The sequence below is a fragment of the Oncorhynchus clarkii genome, chromosome 12 (genome assembly GCF_045791955.1).
Source record: "Oncorhynchus clarkii lewisi isolate Uvic-CL-2024 chromosome 12, UVic_Ocla_1.0, whole genome shotgun sequence".
Classification (NCBI taxonomy): Eukaryota; Metazoa; Chordata; class Actinopteri; order Salmoniformes; family Salmonidae; genus Oncorhynchus; species Oncorhynchus clarkii.
In genome coordinates, this window is record NC_092158.1 from 39,587,313 (window position 1) to 39,614,138 (window position 26,826).

Sequence of the window (26,826 nt, forward strand, 5' to 3'; positions counted from 1 at the left end):
CTTATGTTATTTTTTGTGCTACATTGATATTGATTATGGCATTGTTGGGTTTGGAGCTTGCACTGTACTTGTGCACATAATATTAAAACTTAAAACTATATCACCAATCACATCTCAAATCTAATCTGCCCGGGGATGAAAGAGGGGGACATTTGGAAAAGCTTGGATCAGATTGCCTTGGGTTGATTCGCCAGATAAAATTATCCAAAAAGTAAGATTCTAACAGTAATCAGCACTACTTATTGGCTCCCAAGACAGGGCCTCCATCACACTGTTGGAGTCTGGGCCAGAGATACCCTGAGTTGGTTCAGTTATCCCGCTCCTTGGATATCTGTCGATGCATATATATTAATTTATCCTAGCATTCAAACCTCTTGAGATGCAAGCAATATAAGAAATGTAAATACTTAGTGTCGTGATGGGCAGGTCCATCTTAGGAGATTGGCTGACGGATGAAGAACGAGAGCGAAAGAAAGAAGAGAGTTTGTATGGCAGAGATCTGGAGGAGTTCTTCCACAAGGGAGTCATGGTAATCCATCTGTCTCAGTCAGTGTGCCGTTACTGTGAAGGTAGACACTCTGGGACCTGGGCAATAGAGTGGTCATATCTCCTAACTCGTGACTGCATTGGCGAAGAAAATGCAAGGAAGATGATTAGGTGGGTGAGTGAAGTGCAAGCAGATCCGCAGGCAGGTGGGCTGCCCCGAGGTCGGGCCTCTTTGACAGCTCGGTGGGAGTTAACAAACATGGCGTGTGTTGTGACATAAACCTTTGGCCCGGCAGCTTTACAGATGTAGCACAAAGGAGCCATCATAATGTCCCTCAACAGAAAACTCTGTGCCACTAATATGATTTGATTGCACACGTGAAATGGCATGACCTTTAAGAAGAGCGATTGTTTTCGGAGCGTTTCTCCCTCCTCTGAAGCCGAGCTTGAACACAGCCAGCCTCCACACAAAAAAAGGACATAACCTTGACATTTTTGTAGAGTTTATTATTACAAAACTCACACACGTACACAACACACACACACACACACATTTACACTCATAATTTGCTGCTGCTGCTCTATTCTTTATTTTACCATTATCTATCCTGATGCCTGGTCACTTTACCCTGCCTTCATGTGCATATCTACCTCAAATACCTCGTACCTTTTATTCCTCGTGTTACTATTTCATTTTTTAACTCTGTATTGTTGGGAAGGGCTCGTGAGCAAACATTTCACAGTCAAGTCTACACCAGTTGTATTCGGTACATGTGACAAATATAATATATTTTGATTTGATTACAGAGGGAGAGATACTCTCTATGGAGTGGATGAGGGTTGTGAGTATGAGCAGCGGCGGTGGCTGATTGACTAAATAAACTGGGTGCAAGAGGATTGGAGTTGTCAACAAAGCAGCATCACAGAAATATGATGCCAAGTTTTCAAACTACCGGTAGTTTATTTGAGAAGATATGTAAAGCAACCTGTGCATTTCAACAACAGCATAAATGCACCTATTGCACTTTTGTATGTCAAAAACCGAATGACCACTGCTGCACATGCTGCCACTGTTTTGAACAGATTAGATTATACTATTTAGAATGAGCAAGTCAGCTCATGAACGAGCGAACAAGGAAGAACGCAACAAGCACGCAGATGCAAAGGGGTCCAGGGTATCTGGGATTAGGGAGTTTGTGTGTGCCATTACCAGCCTTTCAAAGCACTTTTTGATTTCAGATGTGAGTGCTACGGGGTGTTAGTCATTGAGGCAGGTTACCTTAGAGTTCTTGGGAACAGGAACAATGGTGGTCAGCTTGAAACATGTTGTGATTAGACTGGGAGTTAAAAAATGTCAGTGAAGACGCTTGCCAGCTGGTCTGTGCATGCTCTGAGGACACGCGCATGGGTATTCCTTCTGGTCCCGCAGCCTTGCTAGTATTAACCCTTTTAAAAGTCTTACTCATGTCAGCCACAGAGAAGGAGACGTATACACTGAGTGTACAAAGCATTAAGAACACCTTCCTAATATTGAGTTGCACCCCCCTTTGCCCTCAGAACATCCTCAATTCATCGGGGAATGGGCTCTACAATTTGTCGAAAGCATTCCACGGGTATGCTAGTCCATGTTGACTCCAATGCTTCCCACAGTTGTGTCAAGTGGGCTGGATGTCGTTTGGGTGGTGGACCATTCTTGTTACACACGGGAAACTGTTGAGCGTGAAAAACCCAGCAGCGTTGCAGTTCCTGACACAAACCAATGCACCTGGCACCTACTACCATACCCTGTTTTAAGGCACTTTAATCTTTTGTCTTGCCCATTCACCCTCTGAATGGCACACACACACAATCCATGTCTCAATTATCTCAAGACTCAAAAATCCTTCTTTAACTTGTCTCTTCCCCTTCATCTACACTGATTGAAATGGATTTAACAAGTGACATCAATAAGGGATTATAGCGTTCACCTGTATTCACCAGGTCAGTCTGTCATGTAAAGAGCAGATGTCCTTAATGTTTTGTACACTCAGTGTATCTATCTATCTTTAAGCTACCTCTGGGTGAAACTATTTGCACCACACCTGAAAAAGGCTGCATTTGGCTGTGTTGCAGTTGGCACTTACAGTGTGTGTGTTTTTGTAGATGTGATGTAGTCTAAGCAGCGCTGTATGGCTTTTCCTGTTGTGTTTGTGCTGTGGAGAGGGTATTTGATATTTATCGAAGACAGCGGGGTCTCGCTCGGGGGCAGGGCCAGCGGGAGGGCGTTAAGGTAGGGTGAGGGTGGTGAGTCTAGAGTTGAGAAGCAGTTTGGGAGTGAAGGGAGTATAAAAGTGAGGGAGACGATAGTTCACGGAATGTGTAGGCCATCAGTGGTTAGGCTTTGCTGTGAGTTGACACACTATGTCCTGTCTTATTATACTCAAGCTGCCTTACATACAGTCGGCATCTCAGATACACTGCAGGCTTCGCCTCTCACACCTTCCCTGTAGCGCACAGACAGACAGACAGACAGACAGACAGACAGACAGACAGACAGACAGACAGACAGACAGACAGACAGACAGACAGACAGAGAGAGAGAGAGAGAGAGAGAGAGAGACAGACACATTATGATTGTCACTTCCTTCTGTTACATATATGATGGAAGCCTTGAGTATGTTGCTGCGAGGATTAGTTACATAGCAGAGTTATACGTACATAGCTGTATTAGTAACTTCATTGAATAATGCATGCATGGTTAGAACAACACTGACGCAAAGGTATTTGCTGGGATTACAGTGACAGAAACTAGGCTGATTAATGTTTTAGTTTTTAATTTCTGATCATGTTCCTGATGATTTTTATTAGATTTCAACCTAGTCCATGGCCATGCATCTATGGACCCAGGGTTGGAGAGAATATCCCTGACATATTAATAAACCAGAAATATAAGAACGGCATCCAATAGCAATGAATATAAGTACACAACTCCACCATTTCAGGTTTCTGTGTCATCCTATTACCTTTTCCACTGTCATCTATATCCCATTTCAGAGTTGTCAACTGCATGGTCTCAAGTGCCTCTCATCCCAAAATCCTGTATTGTGGGTTGCTGTAGAAATGGAGCGGCACACAAGAGGTAGAAGGTCAGGGGTGGGTTATTTGATGACATTGATTGAAACTGGTGGTCTCTTCTTCAGCTGAATAATCAACGACAAACCCTATAGGATCGATGGAGAGAATTGCTATTGTATCATTCCTCTTCATGTGTCCATTGTTTATTCTACTATGAATCTCCTTGAGATTGAATTGCTTTTTTTAAATGAGATTTTGGCCATAGGGTGCCCACGCAAGCATTAGCCTTAGCTACAGTTCAACCATTCATTCTAAAGAATCTCTCTCCTCTTCAGTGTAAATGAGACATCATGCTGTGGCTCTCTGGCTCTCTGATGGTGGCCCGTTATGCGTGTGATTCTGCTGTTCTTCATCACCAACTAAATATGAACAATGGCCTCTTTATGGCCATACTTGTTGTGGATTTCTTCTTCATGTTGATTGGGAAACATAAATGTGGCCTAGACACAGGGACCCTCTTGATTTACAGTGCCTTGCGAAAGTATTCGGCCCCCTTGAACTTTGCGACCTTTTGCCACATTTCAGGCTTCAAACATAAAGATATAAAACTGTATTTTTTTGTGAAGAATCAACAACAAGTGGGACACAATCATGAAGTGGAACGACATTTATTGGATATTTCAAACTTTTTTAACAAATCAAAAACTGAAAAATTGGGCGTGCAAAATTATTCAGCCCCTTTACTTTCAGTGCAGCAAACTCTCTCCAGAAGTTCAGTGAGGATCTCTGAATGATCCAATGTTGACCTAAATGACTAATGATGATAAATCCAATCCACCTGTGTGTAATCAAGTCTCTGTATAAATGCACCTGCACTGTGATAGTCTCAGAGGTTCGTTAAAAGCGCAGAGAGCATCATGAAGAACAAGGAACACACCAGGCAGGTCCGAGATACTGTTGTGAAGAAGTTTAAAGCCGGATTTGGATACAAAAAGATTTCCCAAGCTTTAAACATCCCAAGGAACACTGTGCAAGCAATAATATTGAAATGGAAGGAGTATCAGACCACTGCAAATCTACCAAGACCTGGCCGTCCCTCTAAACTTTCAGCTCAATGCAAAACGTTATGTTTGGCGTAAAAGCAACACAGCTGAACACACCATCCCCACTGTCAAACATGGTGGTGGCAGCATCATGGTTTGGGCCTGCACCCATTTTGATTTGAACAAAACCTTCCATAAATGTTTGCCCAGGGCCGGTCCTGGACGTTCTGCCAACCTAGGTGAGATAAAAATAAATTCTCAGCTAAAAGTCAGAGGAACATAATAGCAGCCCAATTAATAGGCCTATGCTACAAATTAAACACAATTTTTAACACATCTGGTTAGTAGGCTATATAAACAGTTCAATGTCAATAACTTAACCTAATATTTTCAATCTGATTACATTGATAAAATCCCCAATGCCCTGGACTGCTGCTGCCATAGGCAGGACCAAAATTATTACATCTTAGACATCCTTATGAATCTAAGCATGGCACTTTCAAAAGTTAGCTTTCCACCCAGACAGACTCTACTGATGTAGAAAACTGTAAACTTAAATTGCTGGCTACTCGTCCGTTGTATAACCCAATAACAGAAGTGCTTCCCTAAAAGCTGCCTGGGTTTAAACAAACATATTATCTTTTCAGACAGAGAAAAGCTCAAGTAATAGGGACAGATTTGCAAACTCAATGTTTTTATCTCCTCGAATATTATAGGCTGCAGTTTAGCTTCAGATCGTCATAAAGAGGAATCAATATCCCCATATGCATCGGAGTCACGTCTTTCGCGGGCATTTAACAGTTTGTTTCTAACATAAAGGCATCACCGAGTTAAGCATTGTTGTAGAACGCTTGATGTAATCTGGATACGTTTTATGTATTTATTTCAAAATATAAAGCAAACAATTTACATCATTTTTGCCCTTTTCTTTAAAACAAAGGGTATGTGATACCCTCACTTAATTTGAGCCCTGGTTTTAGTTAAGCACACCAAGCCCTTCCCAGACACCAAAGTATTTAATCAGTGCATGTGACAGTATTGGAGTATTTGGCTATACTGTACCGACATCTATGGATTGGATAATTGTGTCTGTCAAACAGGTAGGCTTGACCACTTATTTGTTGGAAGATGAAGAAATAAGCTCCAATTATATATGTAATTCTATGTTTATGCCCATAAAAATGTTTTGGTGCTCATATAGGAGGTCCCTTACCAGGCAGAATGGATTGTACTGCATCAAAGAATTACAATGTTGCTATCACTATGCAACCTACTACCTATAGTAGGAAAACAAGTTTCTTATTAATATCACACATGCACGACCCCATCATTGTTACAATTACAATAAAAATAATCCTTTATATAACATATTTAACATATATTTTAATATTCCTGTAGAACTGTAAAATAGAGTAAGATCATTTGAGCTTTGGAAACAAGTGCTTTCATAAATGCATGGCGGGCCTCGTTTCGCTAGAGCAGTGTAAAATAAACTTTATGTCAATAACCCAGCCTTAACAAGGTTAGTTTATTTACATATCCAATTTGATTGTCCAACATCAGTTTCAGCATTTATTTATTTTGTCTCCACCAAGAGTGGCCTCTTTCCTTTCCTGTGGTGCTGCATTGCAGTCAGCGATGTTTTCTGTCGGTAGATGTCCATGGTCCTGAAATCAAATCAAGTTTGCTTGGACTCAAGCCTGATCTCCAGCTCCTTCCACCTCTGGAAACTATCTAGGTAGTCATGCGACTTCTCATGCAAGCTGAGGAGGTGGCACGGATTCTTCCAGTCCCTGGTTCCATCCCTGACCATCGCAGATTTGCACTCCTGTGAAAACAGAAGGCTGCAACGTTTTGCTTGGATAGACAAGCCTTGGTTTCGCCACTCTCTCCCCGTTTGGCATCCACCAATTGTAGTGGGTCACGGACAACTTCCCTTGCTACTCGTCTCTTCGGAAATTCCCCTCCTCATCCTGATGTGGCCCAGCCTGCACTAACATATCCCGTAAAGATCCATACATATATTTTGGCCACTCACTGGGATCTTTTATGTTTTTTGTCTGGTAGTTGGATTTAGCAGCACCACCACCACTGTCATTGGGGACGGGGAGTGACGAATCTGAGTCTGGGTTCAAGATAGTAGGGTCTTCGCCGGCATTGTTTGGAGGTGAGTCTAGGCGTGGTGCGACCACCTGTTCTTGTCCAGCCAGAGAGCTGTCATCGTCGGTGGAAGTGCATGTCTCGGACTCCTCCGTTTTGCCGTCTTCGCTACTAGAATCAGCGCGTTCTATGCGAATGAATGGCCTTTCCTCGTAGGCTTGTCATTCTCCATACCGGCTGATGGACATTGCTGCACGCTGATACATTTCACCAGCAAATTTCTTTGGATTAGAGATTGTGCTTCTTTTATCATTGTTTTAAAAAAAATATATATTCACTTCCTGATGGTTTTTGTCTCTTAGACATGGTAGCAAATTGTTTCAAATCTCTATAGATGACTTTTAGCTGAAATTATATCCACTAATAGTAGTTAGCTAGGCTTAACAGGCTAGGTTAGGCTACTGCCTTAATCACCAATTGTCTTCCTCACACACAAACATGAACATAAATACAACCATTTAATTGGCAGATTCATTTTTATTAATGTTTCACAATTGGATAATCCCATATAAAACACACACATCACCATAGCTGCCAAATATGGTAGGAGTGAACTTCGGGAGAAGCGGGAATGGGGTGAGGGCGGGAACTGCAGCAACGCTATGAGCTGGTGGCTGGGGTGCCGCGGACGGTGTAGTAGCCGATCAGGGGCTCGGAGGGCGGCCTAATCTTGCCTAATGTTAAGGCCAGCCCTGTGTTTGCCCATGGGGGAAGTGTTGACCCATTTTGACCCAAAATGGACCCATTTTGCACACCCCACTCTACCATGAAACATCCGTGTCTTAAAGAAGGTGTGGCGGAGGTGTGTCTACAGATACACCGTATGCTGACTTTGACCTAATTCCCTAATAATTCCACCACCTATACACACGAGACAACCATTTAATAAGGTCTAACAAACCTACCGGTTCCAAGTAGAAAAAGCAAGCATCAACAATAACAAAAATCCAGAAAGAAATAACTCCATTCTCCATGCACTGTAATTTACATCTTGATAAGAACTATTGATAAGAGCTTTATAAATTAGTGGGACTTGTAAATATAAATGACACTTGTTTTAGATCTATTTTACCTTGTAGTCGCTGGAGACAAAGCATTTGGCAGCAAACTGAAGCATATTGTCACGGATCCCCCGGTACTGTTGCTCATTCCGTTCACCAGCTCCGGAGGTCTAGTCACTGGCCTTCTAGGTGTCACTGAACTGGATTCATTACCACCAACCACGGATTGTCTTGTCTCATTACGCACACCTGGTTCCCATTCCCCCTGATTAGTATGTGCCCTTTGTTCCCCATTCTCCTGGTCGGTTATTGTCCCCATGTCCGTTGATCTTGTGAGTACCTGTGCTCTGTTGTAGCGGCTTTCGTGCTACGTGTTATTGTGCACTTGTTATTACGGATCTCCTCCCATGTATTATTTAGAGGTTTTACACCTCACTCTTTTGTTTGGGTTACATCCCTGTGTGTGTGTTTTTGGGCTTCATCCCTGTCGTTTTCATGATTTTGGTGGAGAAATAAAACACCCTATTAAGTATTCCTGCGGCTGTCTCCTACCATTATACAGCGTGACAGAATAATCGACCCAGTGAAAATATAGACTGTGGGAAAGGCCGAGCTGTCGACCGTTGTTGACAGTCCTCATGACGCTGGACTGTCTCTCGACTCGGCAGCGTCATGGACAGCGTGCTGGCAACCATTCTGCGTTTGGAACCGAATGAGCAGCAGTACCGTGGGATTTGTAACACATCAACTTTCCCACATTAAAGTTCATTCCATTATGCAGAATTGAAATTGTACATAATTTTTACTTGCAGGGATGGGCACTCTTGAATGTCTTAATTATAGGCTACACCGACTTTAAACCAGTTACAGAGATTATTGGTTGTGATAGGAGAACTGAAGATGGATCAACATTTTAGTTACTCCACAATACTAACCTAATTGCTAGAGTGAAAAGAAGGAAGCCTGTAAAGAATAAAAAATATTCCAAAACATGCATCATGTTTGCAACAAGGCTCTAAAGTAACACTGCAAAGAAATGTGGCAAAGAAATTGAGTTTTTGTCCTGAATACAAAGTGTTATGTTTGGGGTAAATCCAATACAACACATTACTGCGTACCACTCTCCATATGTTCAAGCATAGTGGTAGCTGCATCATGTTATGGGTATGCTTGTAATCATTAAGAACTGGAAAAAAAAAAAAAAAAAAAAAATTAAATAAACTAATTGGAGCTAAGCAACTGGCAAATTCCCGAGAGGAAAACCTTTCCAACAGACACTGGGAGATGAATTCACCTTTCAGTAGGACAATAACCTAATACACAAGGCCAAATATACACTGAAGTTGCTTACCAAGAAGACAGTGAATGTTCTTGAGTGGCCAATTTACAGTTTAGACTCAAATCTACTTAAATCAATGCAAGACCTGAAAATGGTTGTCGAGCAATGATTAACAACCAAATCTTTTGAAAAGAATAATGGTCAAATGTTGCACAATCCAGATGTAGAAAGCTCTTAGAGATTTACCCAGAGAAACTCACAGCTGTATTCGCTGCCAAAGGTGATTTTACAAAGTACTGACTCAGGGGTGTGAATACTTATGTAAATTCCATATTTCTGTATTTCATTTTCAATAAATTAGCAAAATGTCTAAAACATGTTTTCACTTTGTCATTATTGGGTATTGTCTGTAGATGGGTGAGATTTTTTATTTATTTAACGAAACATAATTTGGTCAAGTCAAGGAGTTTGAATACTTTCTGAAGGAAGTGTATTCAACTGCCAATGTACTGATAGTTCCATTCCGTTGGTATAGCCTACATTATCATTCCATTTACGTTGTTTGGTTAATTTGTTTCCTCTAAATGCTGTCCTGGCGTGTGGTTGTTGATGAGGACCATAAGTAACAGTTGACAATATTTTAAAAAAGACATGTAGGTTAATTAAATCGTTATGGAGCAGAGCACAGGCCAAGACGTAACATTTTGAAAGCTACGCATGGTGTAATACTGGGCCGTGTCATCACACAGTTCCATGGTTAGTGCAAGCAATAGACAAGGGTATAGCCTACTATTGTACACTATTCTCTCTATTATAATTATATGTACACTAATCTTCCAATATTACCATGGTTTAAAGAACTGAATGTGGCAATTTGCAGAATGAATCGAACCACCATTTTCTTTCTTTTGTGAGTAAAGGCTCTCTAAACCTGTTTTTTGAAATTCATAGAGTAAATACTTCCATAAACCTAAATAATTTACAAGAACAGAGTATTGATGCTGAAACTGAGACAAATATGCATATATTTAGATGGATTTTTCATTGATCCCTAATATTCTGAACCCGTTCTCTCAATACATTCTCGTGATTCTGTCAACAAAAGTCAAACTTGCACCACGAATGGCTTAAGACAAATGTACTGAAAACCCTATTGAATGAAAACTCCACGAGAATATCTGTTGACCAGCAAGTGGTAGGACTTTCAGCGGTTGAGTTAAATTTATTCAGAGTGTGCAAGGTAGCCACACCTGCAGAGTGCTTTACGTCACTGAATAAGATGAGTCTGAATACTAAATACTGAGGTGTGCGTAGGAAAGTCATAAATTCCTACGTCTGAGGCTTAAAAGTCTTTGAGAAAGTTCTCACTTGTATGGAGTGAGTCTTATAAACTATCAAACCAAACATTACTGACCACAACATGGCTTCTTCCCTAATTGACACACCCACTTCCTTTTTCTTCTCCTTCATTGGGGTTTAACTGCGGTTGGCATCCAATATTAATGTTGCATTACCAGAACCAACTGTACCTCCACTTCTTCTACTCTTCTGTTAGCTAGAAATCATCCAAACCCATACAATCCACCCAAACTACATACACTACACTGCCCACTAGTCATACTACAGAGATCAGGTAAATTAATCCCTCCTCTGCCCACGGGCCGGGGAGGGTAGCACTTCTTCTTCTAACATCTTCTGTAGATCCTATAATAATGGCAATTTTTATAATATGCACAATTCACGACCATCGCAATGAAGGCCAAGAACCTGGATTTGTCAACACACAGATTATGCACCCACTTTTTTAATTCATTCAAACCAGGAAGTGACTATGGGTGTGGCTAGGGAGTGACCGGGGCTAAGGCCACAGCCTATACACATCTCAAGGAACCATGGAACCTTGTGGGGTACATACAGTATGTGTGGGGAATAATGAACATCAAGGCTATATGAATGATTTTATCACTGTATTCAAGCCCATTTGTGTGATAAAATAGCTTAGATTCAGTGTGTTCAACATTGTCGTCTGGTGTTCTCTATTGACTATATATACACTGCTCAAAAAAATAAAGGGAACACTAAAATAACACATCCTAGATCTGAATGAATGAAATATTCTTATTAAATACTTTTTTCTTTACATAGTTGAATGTGCTGACAACAAAATCACACAAAAATGATCAATGGAAATCAAATGTATCAACCCATGGAGGTCTGGATTTGGAGTCACACTCAAAATTAAAGTGGAAAACCACACTACAGGCTGATCCAACTTTGATGTAATGTCCTTAAAACAAGTCAAAATTAGGCTCAGTAGTGTGTGTGGCCTCCACGTGCCTGTATGACCTCCGTACAACACCTGGGCATGCTCCTGATGAGGTGGCGGAGGGTCTCTTGAGGGATCTCCTCCCAGACCTGGACTAAAGCATCCGCTAACTCCTGGACAGTCTGTGGTGCAACGTGGCGTTGGTGGATGGAGCGAGACATGATGTCCCAGATGTGCTCAATTGGATTCAGGTCTGGGGTACGGGCGGGCCAGTCCATAGCATCAATGCCTTCCTCTTGCAGGAACTGCTGACACACTCCAGCAACATGAGGTCTAGCATTGTCTTGCATTAGGAGGAACCGAGGGCCAACCGCACCAGCATATGGTCTCACAAGGGGTCTGAGGATCTCATCTCGGTACCTAATGGCAGTCAGGCTACCTCTGGCGAGCACATGGAGGGCTGTGCGGCCCCCCAAAGAAATGCCACCCACACCATGACTGACCCACCGCCAAACCGGTCATGCTGGAGGATGTTGAAGGCAGCAGAACGTTCTCCACGGCGTCTCCAGACTGTCACGTCTGTCACATGTGCTCAGTGTGAACCTGCTTTCATCTGTGAAGAGCACAGGGCGCCAGTGGCGAATTTGCCAATCTTGGTGTTCTCTGGCAAATGCCAAACGTCCTGCACGGTGTTGGGCTGTAAGCACAACCCCCACCTGTGGACGTCGGGCCCTCATACCACCCTCATGGAGTCTGTTTCTGTTTGAGCAGACACATGCACATTTGTGGCCTGCTGGAGGTCATTTTGCAGGGCTCTGGCAGTGCTCCTCCTGCTCCTCCTTGCACAAAGGCGGAGGTAGAGGTCCTGCTGCTGGGTTGTTGCCCTCCTACGGCCTCCTCCACTTCTCCTGATGTACTGGCCTGTCTCCTGGTAGTGCCTCCATGCTCTGGACACTACGCTGACAGACACAGCAAACCTTCTTGCCACAGCTCGCATTGATGTGCCATCCTGGATGAGCTGCACTACCTGAGCCACTTGTGTGGGTTGTAGACTCCGTCTCATGCTACCACTAGAGTGAAAGCACCGCCAGCATTCAAAAGTGACCAAAACATCAGCCAGGAAGCATAGGAACTGAGAAGTGGTCTGTGGTCACCACCCGCAGAACCACTCCTTTATTGGGGGTGTCTTGCTAATTGCCTATAATTTCCACCTGTTGTCTATTCCATTTGCACAACAGCATGTGACATTTATTGTCAATCAGTGTTGCTTCCTAAGTGGACAGTTTGATTTCACAGAAGTGTGATTGACTTGGAGTTACATTGTGTTGTTTAAGTGTTCCCTTTATTTTTTTGAGCTGTGTATATATGAATGTAGGTGCTACAATTAAATAAAACAATTGTAATCATGTTAAGGTGGGTCAGTCACTGCATTGCTGGGTGTAAAAGAAATGCGTGTCACATTAGATAACAGTCAGTGTAGGTCATTTCATTGACCCATATACTCTTTTGGTGGACGGCTGTAAAAGACCATCATAAACGATACTCGGTGTCTGAAACATGATGAGTGTTGTTCCACAAGGCCACATCCACTGGATCCCCTTATCTTTGGCAGTTTGAATCATTTCAACTGTCGCTGTGAAAAGGAGATGACCCAGTTCTATGGATTTAGAGTGATGGCGACCCAGAGATCATTTGAAGTCGTTTGAAATAGAAGACATGGCTACGAGTGGCAACAGATGCTGGTCAATTAGGATAAGGGCAGGAAAATGCATACATACATTCTCTCTATGCAGCCTACTGACAATGCTGAAAATAATGGAGGGGTTGTAATTAAATTGGGTCCAGCCAATTAAAGCTAAATATAGCATACATTTCTAGGACAAAAATAACAATGAAGTTACAGCAACAAAATTAAATCTATCCATCAAGACAATACCATTACGCTGAATGTGTTTATTTGTGTCTTTTGAAGACAAAAATGTAAGGACACACTCCATGTTGTGTATTGTACTCATCTCCACAAAGAACTGTTGCTCAACATCCATCTCCATTTTGCCCTAGCTGGAACTCTGATGCAGATGACAAATCTGGGGGATGTGAGGAGGGCCTAGTGAAGCTGGAGTAATTGAATTACCTGCCTCTAGTCTGTATGACTGCCGGCAGCCAGTGACATAGGGATAATTCATGGGCACAGAAGCCTCCCTGCCCCTGACTCACAGGGCCACAGCTTTGTTTGCCAAGGCATATCTGCATTTTGCTTTCTAGTCTTTCATCAGATCTGTGACGCATGCTAAGCCTTTGCTGACCTGAGCAGTTTGACACTCATGGAGGCCCAGGGGCAGTAAAGGTGAATTGCCCTCTGAAAATACTAAATTTGTTGTGGCATGGATTCTACAAGATGTCGAAGGCATTCCACAGGGATGCTGGCCCATGTTGACACCAATGCTTCCCACAGTTGTGTCAAGTTGGCTGGATGTCCTTTGGCTGGTGGACCATTCTGATACACAGGGGAAACTGTTGGGCATGAAAAACCCAGCAATGTTGCGGTTCTTTACACAAACCAGTGTGCCTGGCACCTACTACCATACCCCATTCAAAGCCACCTCAAACTTTTGTCTTGCCCATTCACCCTCTGAATGGCACACATACACAATCCATGTCTCAACTGTCTCAATGTTTAAAAATCCTTCTTTAACCTGTCTCCCCCCCTTCATCTACACTGATTGAAGTGGATTTAACAAGTGACATCAATAAGGGATCATAGTTTTCACCTGGATTCACCTGGTCAGTCTATGTCATGGAAAGAGCAGGTGTCCTTAATGTTTTGTACACTCAGTGTATGTCTATATTTTCAGCAAAACACTTGCTTAGCGACCTTTAATAAAAACTTTGGAGAGAAAATAATCCTGCGATGACAGCTTAAAGTTGGTGGAATTTAATAGATATCTCTTCAAAAATATTGTGGAAAAGCAACAAAGGACCGAGACCCCGGTTGAATTCTTGACTCATGCGACTAAGTGGAATAGAGTAGCTTTAATTTCAACATAGTGAGCATTTATTTGCTTCTTGGCAGTTCTCTCAGAGACAGAATGGACGGTCTCTAATCTGGTGGTATCCAGAAGCGCAGAAGAGGGAGATGTGGTCATGGTTTAACTGGACGACCGTCCATCTGCCCAAGACCTCAAAGGACCCCATGTGGAGAGAGTTAGAGGGTTGGTTGGGGATTGAGCAGAAGCCTCGCTATAACCTTACTCATCACTCCTCTCAGCCCACGATGACCTAACCACTACCAGTTCCATAGTTCTATTTTTAGCTGGGGAAAAAATCCCTATAACACTCTCTGCCAGCCTCTTCAAAGTTGAAGCACGACAGAAAATGTTGTAAATTGAAGAGGATCTTCAAAAGTGCTGTGGGGATACTGTTTTGGTAAATATCATGGAATTTAGAGAGTAGCATTGGAGAGCCAGTATATTAACCCATTGACCTTGACAGATTATCTATTTTTTACTCAAGGCCCCTCATGATCAAAATCTGTCTGAGATTGTCAGCAGTAAAACATTTGTCAAATAAACATTATATTTACTGTGTTGTGTCTTGCACTGTATGAAGACTAGGAATTTAGAGCACAGATTTTCAAAGAGAAATAAAAAGTCAGAATTGTATAAGATAAATCAAACCATAGCAAGGTCCTACCACAGAACTTGAAGTGTGACATAGTGAGATCTTGGATGAAATGACCATCACAAGGTTTATAGGTCCCACTGGTACACCACATAATTTGGTTGAGACATTGATCAGTGAGTGATCAGTGATCAGTTACAACCAATATTCGCCCACTCAAAAAGACAGACATAAGTTAATTGAATTTCTAATTTGATATCACTGCTTTAACAATCTAAAAGCACAACCAAATTCCAATTGTAAGATTTTTGGTTCAGTGGTCACCCAATTATCTATCATTGCTTATTCCACCATTTAAAACCATACAATAGACTAATATGTTATCACTGTGCTTCAGAAATCGATCAATCAAATTTGTTTTAGAAAGCCCTTTTTACATCAGCAGATATCACAAAGTGCAATACAGAAACCCAGCCTAAAACCCCAAACAGCAAGCAATGCTGATGGAGAAGCACGGTGGCTAGGAAAAACTGCCTAGAAAAGCAGGAACCTAGGAAGAAACCTGGAGAGGAACCAGGCTGTAAGGGTGTGAACTGGCGGCAGAGAAGTCAGACGCAGGAGAGAAATAACTGTGTTTCCAACGGCACAGTTTATTTACAGGAACACACCGGAAAACATAATAGTAAAAATCAATGGGTAACATAACCCGACGCACAGCAGTACAGACGTACAGATACACTACAATAAACAATCACCGACAAGGACATGAGGGGAAACATAGGGTTAAATACACAACATGTAATTGATGGGATTGGAACCAGGTGTGATGGAACACAAGACAAAACCAATGAAAAATGGATTAGCGATGGCTAGAAGGTCGGTGACGTCGACCGAACAAGGAGAGGGACCAACTTCGGAGGAAGTCGAGACAGTGGCTCCAGCCCTTGACGCGTGGCTCCAGCAGCTCGTCGACACCGACCTCGGGGACGACCTGGAGGGTAAGGCGCAGGGCGGTCCGGATGGAGACGGTGGAACTCTTGCAGTATAGAAGGATCCAACACGTCACCCAGCATCTTTCCTCCGGACCATACCCCTCCCAGTCCAGGAGGTACTGAAGGCCCCTGAAGGCCCCTAGCCTCGAATCCAGTATGGAACGAACAGAGCACGCCAGAGCCCCCTCGATGTCCAGAGGGGGAGGAGGAGCCACCCGCACCTCAGACTCCTGGAGCGGGCCAGCCACCAACAGCCTGATGAGAGACACATGGAACGAGGGGTTAATGCGGTAATTGGAGGGAAGCTGTAACCTGTAACATACCTCGTTCACTCTCCTCAGGATATTAAATGGCCCCACAAACCGCGAACTCAGCTTCCGACAGGGCAGGCGGAGGGGCATGTTTTGGGTCGAAAGCCAGACCCGGTCCCCCGGTGCGAACACCGGGGCCTCACTGCGGTGACGGTTTGTGCCAACATTCTGGCGCAGCAAGGCGCGCTGAAGGTGGACATATGCGGCATCCCATGTTTCCAGGGCACGAACGCTGCTCACTCCCCGGCGGGACCTGGCAATAGGACCTCAGAAACCTATCCACATCCTGGTTAACTCTCTCCACCTGCCCGTTACTCTCGGGGTGAAAACCTGAGGTAAGGCTGAACGAGACCCCCAGACGTTCCATGAACACCCTCCAGACCCTTGACGTAAACTGGGGACCCCGATCAGAAACTATATCCTCAGGCACCCTGTAGTGCCGGAAGACGTGTGTAAACAGGGCATCCGCAGTTTGAAGCGCCGACGGGAGACCGGGCAGAAAAACGATCCACAACGACCAGGATCATGGTGGTACCCTGTGAAGATGGAAGATCGGTGAGGAAATCCACCGACAGGTGCGACCACGGCCATTGTGGAACGGGTAAGGGTTGTAACTTACCTCTGGGCAGGTGTCTAGGAGCCTTGCACTGGGCGCACACCGAGCAGGAGGAAACATAAACCCTCACGTCCTTAGCTAAAGTGGGCAGCCAGTACTTCCCACTAAGACAGTGCACCGTCTGACCGATCCCAGGACGACCAGAGGAGGATGATGTGTGGGTCCAATAGATCAGCAGATCGCGGACAGCAGACGGTACGTACAGACGCCCGGCTGGACACTGAGGTGGAGCGGGCTCTGCAAGTAACGCCCGCTCAATGTCCGCGTCCAGCTCCCACACTACCGGCGCCACCAAACAAGAGGTGGGGTGTATGGGACTGGGATCCATGGCCACTCCTCTGTGTCATACAGCCGGGACAATGCGCCTGCCTTAACATTCTGGGAGCCTGGTCTATAAGAAAGGGTAAACACAAAACGGGTGAAAAACATGGCCCACGTTGCCTGGCGAGGGTTCAGTCTCCTCGCCACCCAGATGTACTCCAGATTGCGGTGGTCAATCCAGATGAGAAAAGGGAGTCTAGCCCCCTCAAGCCAATTTCTCCACGCCTTCAGGGCCTTGACGACAGCCAACAACTCCCGGTCCCCCACATCATAGTTTCGCTCTGCCGGGCTGAGCTGCTTCAAGAAGAAAGCACAAGGGCGGAGTTTTGGTGGCGTATCCGAGCGCGGAGAGAGCACAGCTCCTATCCCAGCCTCGGACGCGTCCACCTACACTATGAACGCCAAAGAGGAATCTGGATGGGCCAGCACGAGAGCCAAGGTAAACAAAGCCCTCAAGTGACTGAGACGAGCGCCTCAGGAAAAATGACAGACACAAACATATATGATGATGCCACCACCATGTTTTAGACAGATGATGGATGAGCTGTACTTTTTCGCCAGACAAAGCAATTTGCATTCAGACCAAATAGATATATTTTTGTCTCATCAGACCAATAACTCTTTTGTCTTATGCTCTCAGAGTAATTCACATACCCTTTTGCAAACTCCAGGCGTGCTGTCATGTGACTTTTTCTCAGGAGTGGCATCCATCTGGCCACTCTCACATGAAGCCCATATTGGTGAAGTGCTGTATAGACCTTCTGGCAGATTCTCCTATGGCCTCCCTGTTGCTCAGTTTGGTCGGACAGCCAGCTCTAGTCAATGTCTGGGTAGATCCATATTTTTTTTATTTCCCAATGATGGAGACCAATGTGCTCTTGGAAACTTTCAACACTCTAGAAATTGTGTTATACCCTTCCCAAGATAATTACATTTTCCACAGTTGTAGTGACATCTCAAGGATGATCAAAGGAAATTGGATGCACCTGAGCTCAAGTACCAGTCAAACGTTTGGACACACCTACTCATTCAAGGGTTTTTCTATATTTTTTTTTCTTCTACATTGTAGAATAATACTGAAGACATTAAAACTATGAAATAACACATATGGAATCATGTAATAACCAAAAAAGTGTTAAACAAATCTAAATATATGTGAGATTCTTCAAAGTATCCACCCTTTGACTTGATCACAGCTTTGCACACTCTTGGAATTATCTCAACCAGCTTCACCTAGAATGCTTTTCCAACAGTCTTGAAGGAGTTCCCACATATGCTGAGCACTTGTTGGCTGCTTTTCCTTCAATCTGTGATCCAACTCATCCCAAACATTCTTAATTGAGTTAAGGTTGGGTGATTGTGGAGGCCAGGTCACTCTCCTTCTTGGTCAAATAGCCCTTACACAGCCTGGAGGTGTGTTAGGTCATTGTCCTGTTGAACGTCTAAAAACATGTTTTTCCTTTGTCATTTTGGGGTATTGTGTTTATATCGGTGGAAAAAATATACAGTGCCTTGCGAAAGTATTCGGCCCCCTTGAACTTTGCGACCTTTTGCCACATTTCAGGCTTCAAACATAAAGATATAAAACTGTATTTTTTTGTGAAGAATCAACAACAAGTGGGACACAATCATGAAGTGGAACGACATTTATTAAATATTTCAAACTTTTTTAACAAATCAAAAACTGAAAAATTGGGCGTGCAAAATTATTCAGCCCCCTTAAGTTAATACTTTGTAGCGCCACCTTTTGCTGCGATTACAGCTGTAAGTCGCTTGGGGTATGTCTCTATCAGTTTTGCACATTGAGAGACTGACATTCTTTCCCATTCCTCCTTGCAAAACAGCTCGAGCTCAGTGAGGTTGGATGGAGAGCATTTGTGAACAGCAGTTTTCAGTTCTTTCCACAGATTCTCGATTGGATTCAGGTCTGGACTTTGACTTGGCCATTCTAACACCTGGATATGTTTATTTTTGAACCATTCCATTGTAGATTTTGCTTTATGTTTTGGATCATTGTCTTGTTGGAAGACAAATCTCCGTCCCAGTCTCAGGTCTTTTGCAGACTCCATCAGGTTTTCTTCCAGAATGGTCCTGTATTTGGCTCCATCCATCTTCCCATCAATTTGAACCATCTTCCCTGTCCCTGCTGAAGAAAAGCAGGCCCAAACCATGATGCTGCCACCACCATGTTTGACAGTGGGGATGGTGTGTTCAGGGTGATGAGCTGTGTTGCTTTTACGCCAAACATAACGTTTTGCATTGTTGCCAAAAAGTTCAATTTTGGTTTCATCTGACCAGAGCACCTTCTTCCACATGTTTGGTGTGTCTCCCAGGTGGCTTGTGGCAAACTTTAAACGACACTTTTTATGGATATCTTTAAGAAATGGCTTTCTTCTTGCCACTCTTCCATAAAGGCCAGATTTGTGCAATATACGACTGATTGTTGTCCTATGGACAGAGTCTCCCACCTCAGCTGTAGATCTCTGCAGTTCATCCAGAGTGATCATGGGCCTCTTGGCTGCATCTCTGATCAGTCTTCTCCTTGTATGAGCTGAAAGTTTAGAGGGACGGCCAGGTCTTGGTAGATTTGCAGTGGTCTGATACTCCTTCCATTTCAATATTATCGCTTGCACAGTGCTCCTTGGGATGTTTAAAGCTTGGGAAATCTTTTTGTATCCAAATCCGGCTTTAAACTTCTTCACAACAGTATCTCGGACCTGCCTGGTGTGTTCCTTGTTCTTCATGATGCTCTCTGCGCTTTTAACGGACCTCTGAGACTATCACAGTGCAGGTGCATTTATACGGAGACTTGATTACACACAGGTGGATTGTATTTATCATCATTAGTCATTTAGGTCAACATTGGATCATTCAGAGATCCTCACTGAACTTTAGGAGAGAGTTTGCTGCACTGAAAGTAAAGGGGCTGAATAATTTTGCACGCCCAATTTTTCAGTTTTTGATTTGTTAAAAAAGTTTGAAATATCCAATAAATGTCGTTCCACTTCATGATTGTGTCCCACTTGTTGTTGATTCTTCACAAAAAAATACAGTTTTATATCTTTATGTTTGAAGCCTGAAATGTGGCAAAAGGTCGCAAAGTTCAAGGGGGCCGAATGTTATTTTTGTAAGCCCATAGCCATGTGTGTGAGGTGTATTCTTTCGTTTCAAAGTCGATTTGTTTGACTACCAATAAACACTTTTTGTGACTGTCACGTATACTCCCTCTCTGGCCTCTAGGTCACCAGGCTGCGCACACCTGTCACCATCCTTATGCGCACCAGCACGTCATCACACTCACCTGGACTCCATCACCTCCCTGATTACCTTCCTTATATATCCTGTTGAAATTCAGCTGGAACGGTGGCGCATGGAATGCAAAAATATTCTTAGAAATATTTAACCTCCACACATTAACAAGTCCAATAGCTCAAATGAAAGATAAACACCTTGTTCATCTACCCAGCGAGTCAGATTTCTAAAATGTTTTACGGCGAAAACATAGCACATATTTATGTCAAACCACCATAAAGACACAGACAATATGCAGCCATTTTGTCGAACAAAAGATGCAATCACAAACGCAGGATTAAAAGAAAAATAATTCACTAACCTTTTGAAAATCTTCATCAGATGACAATAATAGGACATGTTACACAGTACATTTATGTTTTTTTCAATAATATGCCATTTATATCCATAAATCTCTGTTTACATTGACGCCATGTTCAGAAAATGCACAAAAATTTCTGGAGAAATTATAGATAGCACCGCCAGATAACAGAAATAAACATCATAAACTTTGACTAAATATACATGTTCTACATATAGATTTGTCACTCCCTTTGGTTCCTTCCCCAGGCGTTATTGTTTCTGTGTGAGTTTCCTGTCTGTACGTTGTTTGTGTTTCTTGTTTTGTATTATGTTTCATTTATTTATAAAATTATTCACTCCCTGAACTTGCTTCCTGACTCCCAGCGCACACGTTACAGTGACCCTGATTTAGACCACTGCAGTAAATGTTTAACGTACAAAATATATAAGCAAGCAAAAACACAGACACAATAAAAAATAAACAAGCATAGAAAAAATGCACTTGAAATAAAGGTTTATTAGATTTAGTCCTATTCTTTACATGAGATTTTTGTTTGAGATGGAGACGTTAATCCAACATATCAATTAATTTGTTGACACACTGAAATTAAATCCAGACTATGTCAGTGGCACAGATGGAACTATCGAAGCAGAAGATACATCTCCTGGTACATGTAGGATATTTGGTTGCGTTGGAATCAAACACAATTCAGTATCACTCAATATCATTACATTTGAAATACACCAGAGCATGAAACCCAGTTAAATTGTTTATTTTTTGTTGAATTCCGAGTTGAATTAAAAAATATATACATCTCTTGATGACAAATGTTATATAGCCCTAAATATCATTATTGATCAAATACAGTTGAAGGCGGAGGTTTATATACACCTTAGCCAAATACATTTAAACTCAGTTTTTCACAATGCCTGACATTTAATCCTAATCCCTGTTTTAGGTCAGTTAGGATCACCACTTTATTTAAGAGTGTGAAATGTCAGAATAATAGTAGAGAGAATGATTTATTTCAGCTTTTATTTATTTCATCACATTCCCAGTGGGTCAGAAGTTTACATACACTCAATTAGTATTTGGTAACGTTGCCTTTAAATAGTTTAATTTGGGTCAAACGTTTCGGGTACCCTTCCACAATTTTCCCACAATAAATTGGGGGAATTTTGGCCCATTCCTCCTGACAGAACTGGTGTAACTGAGTCATGTTTGTAGGCCTCCCTGCTCACAAACACTTTTTCTGTTCCGCCCACAAAATTTCTATAGGATTGAGGTCGGGGCTTTGTGATGGCCACTCTAATACTTTGACTCTGTTGTCCTTAAGCCATTTGCCATGACTTTGGACGTATGCTTGTGGTCATTGTCCATTTGGAAGACCCATTTGCGACCAAGCTTTAACTGATGTCTTGAAATGTTGCTTCAATATATCCACATAATTGTCCTGCCTCATGATGCCATCTATTTTGTGAAGTGCACCAGTCCATCCTGCAGCAAAGCTCCCACACAACATGATGCTGCCACCCCGTGCTTCATGGTTGGGATGGTGTTCTTCAGCTTGTCCCCATGTGTCCCCCTTTTTACTCCAAACATAACGATGGTCATTATGGCCAAACAGTTTAATTTTTGTTTCAACAAACCAGAGGACATTTCTCCAAAAAGTGCGATCTTTGTCCCCATGTGCAGTTGGCTTTTTTATGGCGGTTTTGGAGCAGTGGCTTCTTCCTTGCTAAGCGGCCTTTCAGGTTATGTTGATATAGGACTCGTTTTACTGTGGCTATATATACTTTTGTACCTGTTTCCTCCGGCATCTTCACAAAGTCATTTGCTGTTGTTCTGGGATTGATTTGCACTTTTCGCACCAATGTACGTTCATCTCTAGGAGACAGAACGCGTCTCCTTCCTGAGCTTTATGACACCTGCATGGTCCCATGGTGTTTATACTTGCGTACTATTGTTTGTACAGATGAACGTGGTACCTTCAGGCGTTTGGAAATTGCTCCCAAGGATGAACCAGACTTGTGGAGGTCTACAATTTATTTTCTGAAGTACTGGCTGATTTCTTTTGATTTTCCCATGATGCCAAGCAAAGAGGCACTGAGTTTGAAGGTAGGCCTTGAAATTCATCCACAGGTACACACCTCCAATTGACTCAAATTATGTCAATTAGCCTATCAGAAGCTTCTAAAGCCATGACATAATTTTCTGGATTTTTCCGAGCTGTTTAAAGGCACAGTCAACTTAGTGTTTGTAAACTTCTGACCCACTGGGATTGTGATACAGTGAATTATAAGTGAAATACTCTGTCTGTAAACAATTGTTGGAAAAATTACTTGTGTCATGCACATAGTAGATGTCCTAACCGACTTACCAAAACTATAGTTTGTTAACAAGACATTTGTGGAGTGGTTTATAAAATGGTTTTAATGACTACAACCTCAGTGTATGTAAACTTCTGACTTCAACTGTATGAGTGTAATGAACACGGGGGAGACAGCGGGCTGGTTTCAAGCGCAGAGCGCAGCAGGTGTTTAATGAAAGGGACCATAGGAGGAGGCAGGTAGCTGGGTCCAGGGGCAGGCAGAAGGTCATACACGGTAGGTCCAAAAATGGCAACAGTACAGGCAGGGAATAGGCAAAAGGTGTCGTGAGTGAGGTAGGAAAAAACTGTCATACACGGGAGGAGAGAAGGATGGGGGAAAACATTACTGTGCAGCCGTATTCATCAACCTGGCCAAGGCTTTCAACTCTGTCAATCACCACATTCTTATTGGCAGACTCGACAGCTTTGGTTTCACAAATGATTGCCTCGCCTGGTTTACCACTACTTCTCTGATAGAGTTCAGTGTGTCAAATCAGAGGGCCTGTTGTCCGGACCTCTGGCAGTCTCTATGGGGGTGCCACAGGGTTCAATTCTTGGGCTGACTCTCTTCTCTGTATACATCAATGATGTCGTTCTTGCTGCTGGTGATTCTCTGATCTACCTCTACGCAGACGACACCATTCTGTGTTAACTAACCTCCAGACGAGCTTCAATGCCATACAACTCTCCTTCCGTGGCCTCCAACTGCTCTTAAATGCAAGTAAAACTAAATGCATGCTTTTCAATCGATCACTGCCCGCACCTGCCCGCCCGTCCAGCATCACTACTCTGGACGGTTCTGACTTAGAATACGTGGACAACTACAAATACCTAGGTGTCTGGTTAGACTGTAAACTCTCCTTCCAGACTCACATTAATCATCTCCAATCCAAAATTAACTCTAGAATCGGCTTCCTATATAGCAACAGAGCATCAATCACTCATGCGACCAAACATACCCACGTAAAACTGACCATCCTACCGATTCTCGACTTTGGCGATGTCATCTATAAAATAGCCTCCAACACTCTACTCAACAAATTGTATGCAGTCTATCACAGTGCCATCTGTTTTGTCACCAAAGCCCCATACACTACCCACCACTGCGACCTGTACGCTCTTGTTGGTTGGCCCTCGCTTCATACTCGTCGCCAAACCCACTGGCTACAGGTTATCTACAAGTCTCTGCTAGGTAAAGCCCCGTCATATCTCAGCTCACCATTGCAGCACCCACTCGTAGCACGCGCTCCAGCAGGGATATCTCACTGGTCACCCCCAAAGCCAATTCCTCCTTTGGTCGCCTTTCCTTCCAGTTCTCTGCTACCAATGACTGGAACAAACTGCAAAAATTACTGAAGCTGGAGACTCATACCTCCCTCACTAGCTTTAAGCACCAGCTGTCAGAGCAGCTCACAGATCACTGCACCTGTACATAGCCCATCTGTAAACAGCCCATCTATCTACCTCAGCCCCATACTGTATTTATTTATTTATCTTGCTCCTTTGCAGCCCAGTATCTCTTCTTGCAAAGTCATCTTCTGCACATCTACCATTCCAGTGTTTAATTGCTATATTATAATTACTTGGCCACCATGGCCTATTTATTGCCTTACCTCCTTACCTCATTTGCCTCACTGTATATAGACTTTTTGTTATTTTTTTTCTACTGTATTATTGACTGTATGTTTTGTTTATTCCATGTGTAACGCTGTGTTGTTGCATGTGTATGTGTTGCTATGCTTTATCTTGGCCAGGTCGCAGTTGCAAATGAGAACTTGTTCTCAACTAGCCTACCTGGTTAAATAAAGGTGAAATAAATAAAACATAAAAATAAATCCTGTGGTTAAAATTTCAACCACAGGATTATTTTTCACATAGATTCCACTTCACAATAGGTTGACAAATGACATGGAAATAAGATTGATTCAACCAGTTCGTGCCCAGTAGGGTTGTGCAGTACATTAGCTGAACAGCAATCTAACCTGCCCTTTTTGTTTTGTTGTCTTCTCTCTCTCCCTGTAGGCTTGACTCCTTCTAAAGCCCCAATGGAGCAGGATGTGGAGAGTCCGGCAATCACCATCCGAAAGGCCAAGCTCCCCAAGCAAGCCTGTGAAGACCTGCCCAAGCAGGTGGGGGACCAGGTGCGAGCAAAGAGGAAGATTCAGCGGTACGTCCGTAAGGACGGCAAGTGTAATGTCCACCATGGCAACGTCCAGGAGACCTATCGGTACCTAACGGATATCTTCACCACACTGGTGGACCTCAAGTGGAGGTTCAACCTCTTCATCTTTGTCTTGGTGTACACAGTGACGTGGCTTTTATTCGGCTTCGCGTGGTGGCTCATCGCCTATGTTCGTGGTGACCTGGAACACATAGGGGACAACCAGTGGACTCCCTGTGTCAATAACCTCAATGGGTTTGTCTCAGCCTTTCTCTTCTCCATAGAGACAGAGACCACCATAGGGTATGGCTATAGGGTTATAACAGACCAATGCCCAGAGGGGATCCTTCTGCTGTTGATTCAGTCGGTGCTGGGGTCCATAGTTAATGCCTTCATGGTGGGCTGCATGTTTGTTAAGATCTCGCAGCCCAAGAAGCGGGCGGAGACGTTGGTATTCTCTACCAACACTGTCATCTCCATGAGGGATGGCCGGCTGTGCCTGATGTTCAGGGTAGGGGACCTTCGGAACTCGCACATCGTGGAGGCCTCCATCAGGGCCAAGCTGATCAAGTCCAAGCAGACCAAGGAAGGGGAGTTCATACCCCTCAACCAGACAGACATGAATGTGGGTTATGACACAGGGGACGACAGGCTCTTCCTGGTGTCCCCGCTCATCATCTGTCATGAGATCAACCAGAACAGCCCCTTCTGGGAGATCTCCCAGGCCCACCTGGACAAAGAGGACCTGGAGATCGTGGTCATTCTGGAGGGCATGGTGGAGGCTACAGGTAAGCAGCATCAAACATATAAATTACAGGTTTAATGAACCAATTTTTCTTTCACTTTGTTTCCTTATTAGCAGATTTCACATAGTTAAACTGAAACTTTTCTGCAGTTTGATAATACATATTTAATTTGTGTGTGGGTGTTGTATTAGCTATGACAATAATTCTAGTAATTGTATACAGTAGCAAAGACCATGCTCATCGTCCAGTCATATGTTACCACTGATTTGCATTAGTAGTTCATGGATTATGCAGAAGTGAACAAGGATGTTTCATCTCTTATTATAATAATGAATTCATGTGTACTTGTCTCCTCTCCTTTTCTTCTTGCCTTGTTTTCCACTGAGGTTTGAGAGGGAGTCATTGAAAGGAATGAGGGAAAACAGACAATGTGATATAATTAAAATAATCTAGATTCAGCCCTTATGTGCACAGGGCCAGATTATGAAATCATAGGCCTGGGTTTTTTTTTTATATAGTAAATTCACTGTTGAAGAAGAACAACTTTTATAATAAAGCCATAATAATATTTGCGATGTGGCATAGGCTACAGTTGAGCAGAGGCATTTGTAGGATTTCCACACATGTGGAACATTTGTTAGCAGGGTCTCCCACCCAAAAATGTGCCTTTTAAAAAACGCATTTCACGCAATTCTATGTCATTTATATGACAGAAGACATTAGCTGAATCTTTTTTAATACCACACAAATGACTGGAATTAGTGACTACTCTGACAAACTGAGATCAAACTGGTCTTGAATTC

The 26,826-nt window shown here is 43.1% G+C and overlaps 1 protein-coding gene across 1 annotated transcript in view; it reads left to right on the top strand.

The window, feature by feature from the left end:
• The window catches only part of LOC139423174 (G protein-activated inward rectifier potassium channel 2-like), a 111,154-nt gene that overhangs the window by 62,384 nt on the left and 21,944 nt on the right, over positions 1–26,826 (top strand). Inside the window, exon 2 of the mRNA XM_071174895.1 lies at positions 25,139–26,065. Within this exon, the coding sequence (XP_071030996.1) occupies positions 25,139–26,065 (927 nt within the window). The remainder of the gene's footprint in view (positions 1–25,138; positions 26,066–26,826) is intronic.